Source organism: Elephantulus edwardii, unplaced genomic scaffold (assembly GCF_000299155.1).
Source record: "Elephantulus edwardii isolate Elephantulus edwardi_28Jun2011 unplaced genomic scaffold, EleEdw1.0 scaffold00490, whole genome shotgun sequence".
Lineage (NCBI taxonomy): Eukaryota > Metazoa > Chordata > Mammalia > Macroscelidea > Macroscelididae > Elephantulus > Elephantulus edwardii.
In genome coordinates, this window is record NW_006400240.1 from 80,621 (window position 1) to 81,105 (window position 485).

The 485-nt window shown below is 65.8% G+C and overlaps 1 protein-coding gene across 1 annotated transcript in view; it reads right to left on the bottom strand.

Annotated features, from left to right (window-relative positions):
* PPP2R3B (protein phosphatase 2, regulatory subunit B'', beta) overlaps positions 1–485 on the bottom strand; it is a 17,116-nt gene that overhangs the window by 6,899 nt on the left and 9,732 nt on the right. Inside the window, exon 7 of the mRNA XM_006902994.1 lies at positions 256–412. Coding sequence (XP_006903056.1) covers positions 256–412 — 157 coding nt within the window. The remainder of the gene's footprint in view (positions 1–255; positions 413–485) is intronic.

Consider the following 485-nt stretch of genomic DNA (forward strand, 5'->3'; position numbering starts at 1 on the left):
GTGGTCACTCTCACCCGTGGGGTAGGGACGTGGTGACCCCCGTCCTCACCGTGGTCACTCTGTCCCCCATGGGGTAGGGACATGGTGACCCCCGCCCTCACCGTGGTCACTCTGTCCCCCGTGGGGTAGGGACGTGGTGACCCCCGTCCTCACCGTGGTCACTCTCACCCGTGGGGTAGGGACGTGGTGACCCCCGCCCTCACCGTGGTCACTCTGTCCCCCGTGGGGTAGGGACGTGGTGACCCCCGCCCTCACCGTGGTCGTTGTGCCGCGCCAGGTCATCGGGGTCGATGAGCAGGTCGTGGTCAGTGTCGATCTCCCAGAACTTGCAGTAAATGACGTAAAAATGCTCGTAGGAGAAGAACTCAGTCAGCTGGTTGATGTCCGTCTCCTCCTCCAGGAGGGCCACGTTCTACGGGGAGAGGCAGGGAGTGCTGGACGGTCGGGGGCGGGGGTGAGCAGAGGGGTGCCGGGGAGAGGGGAGC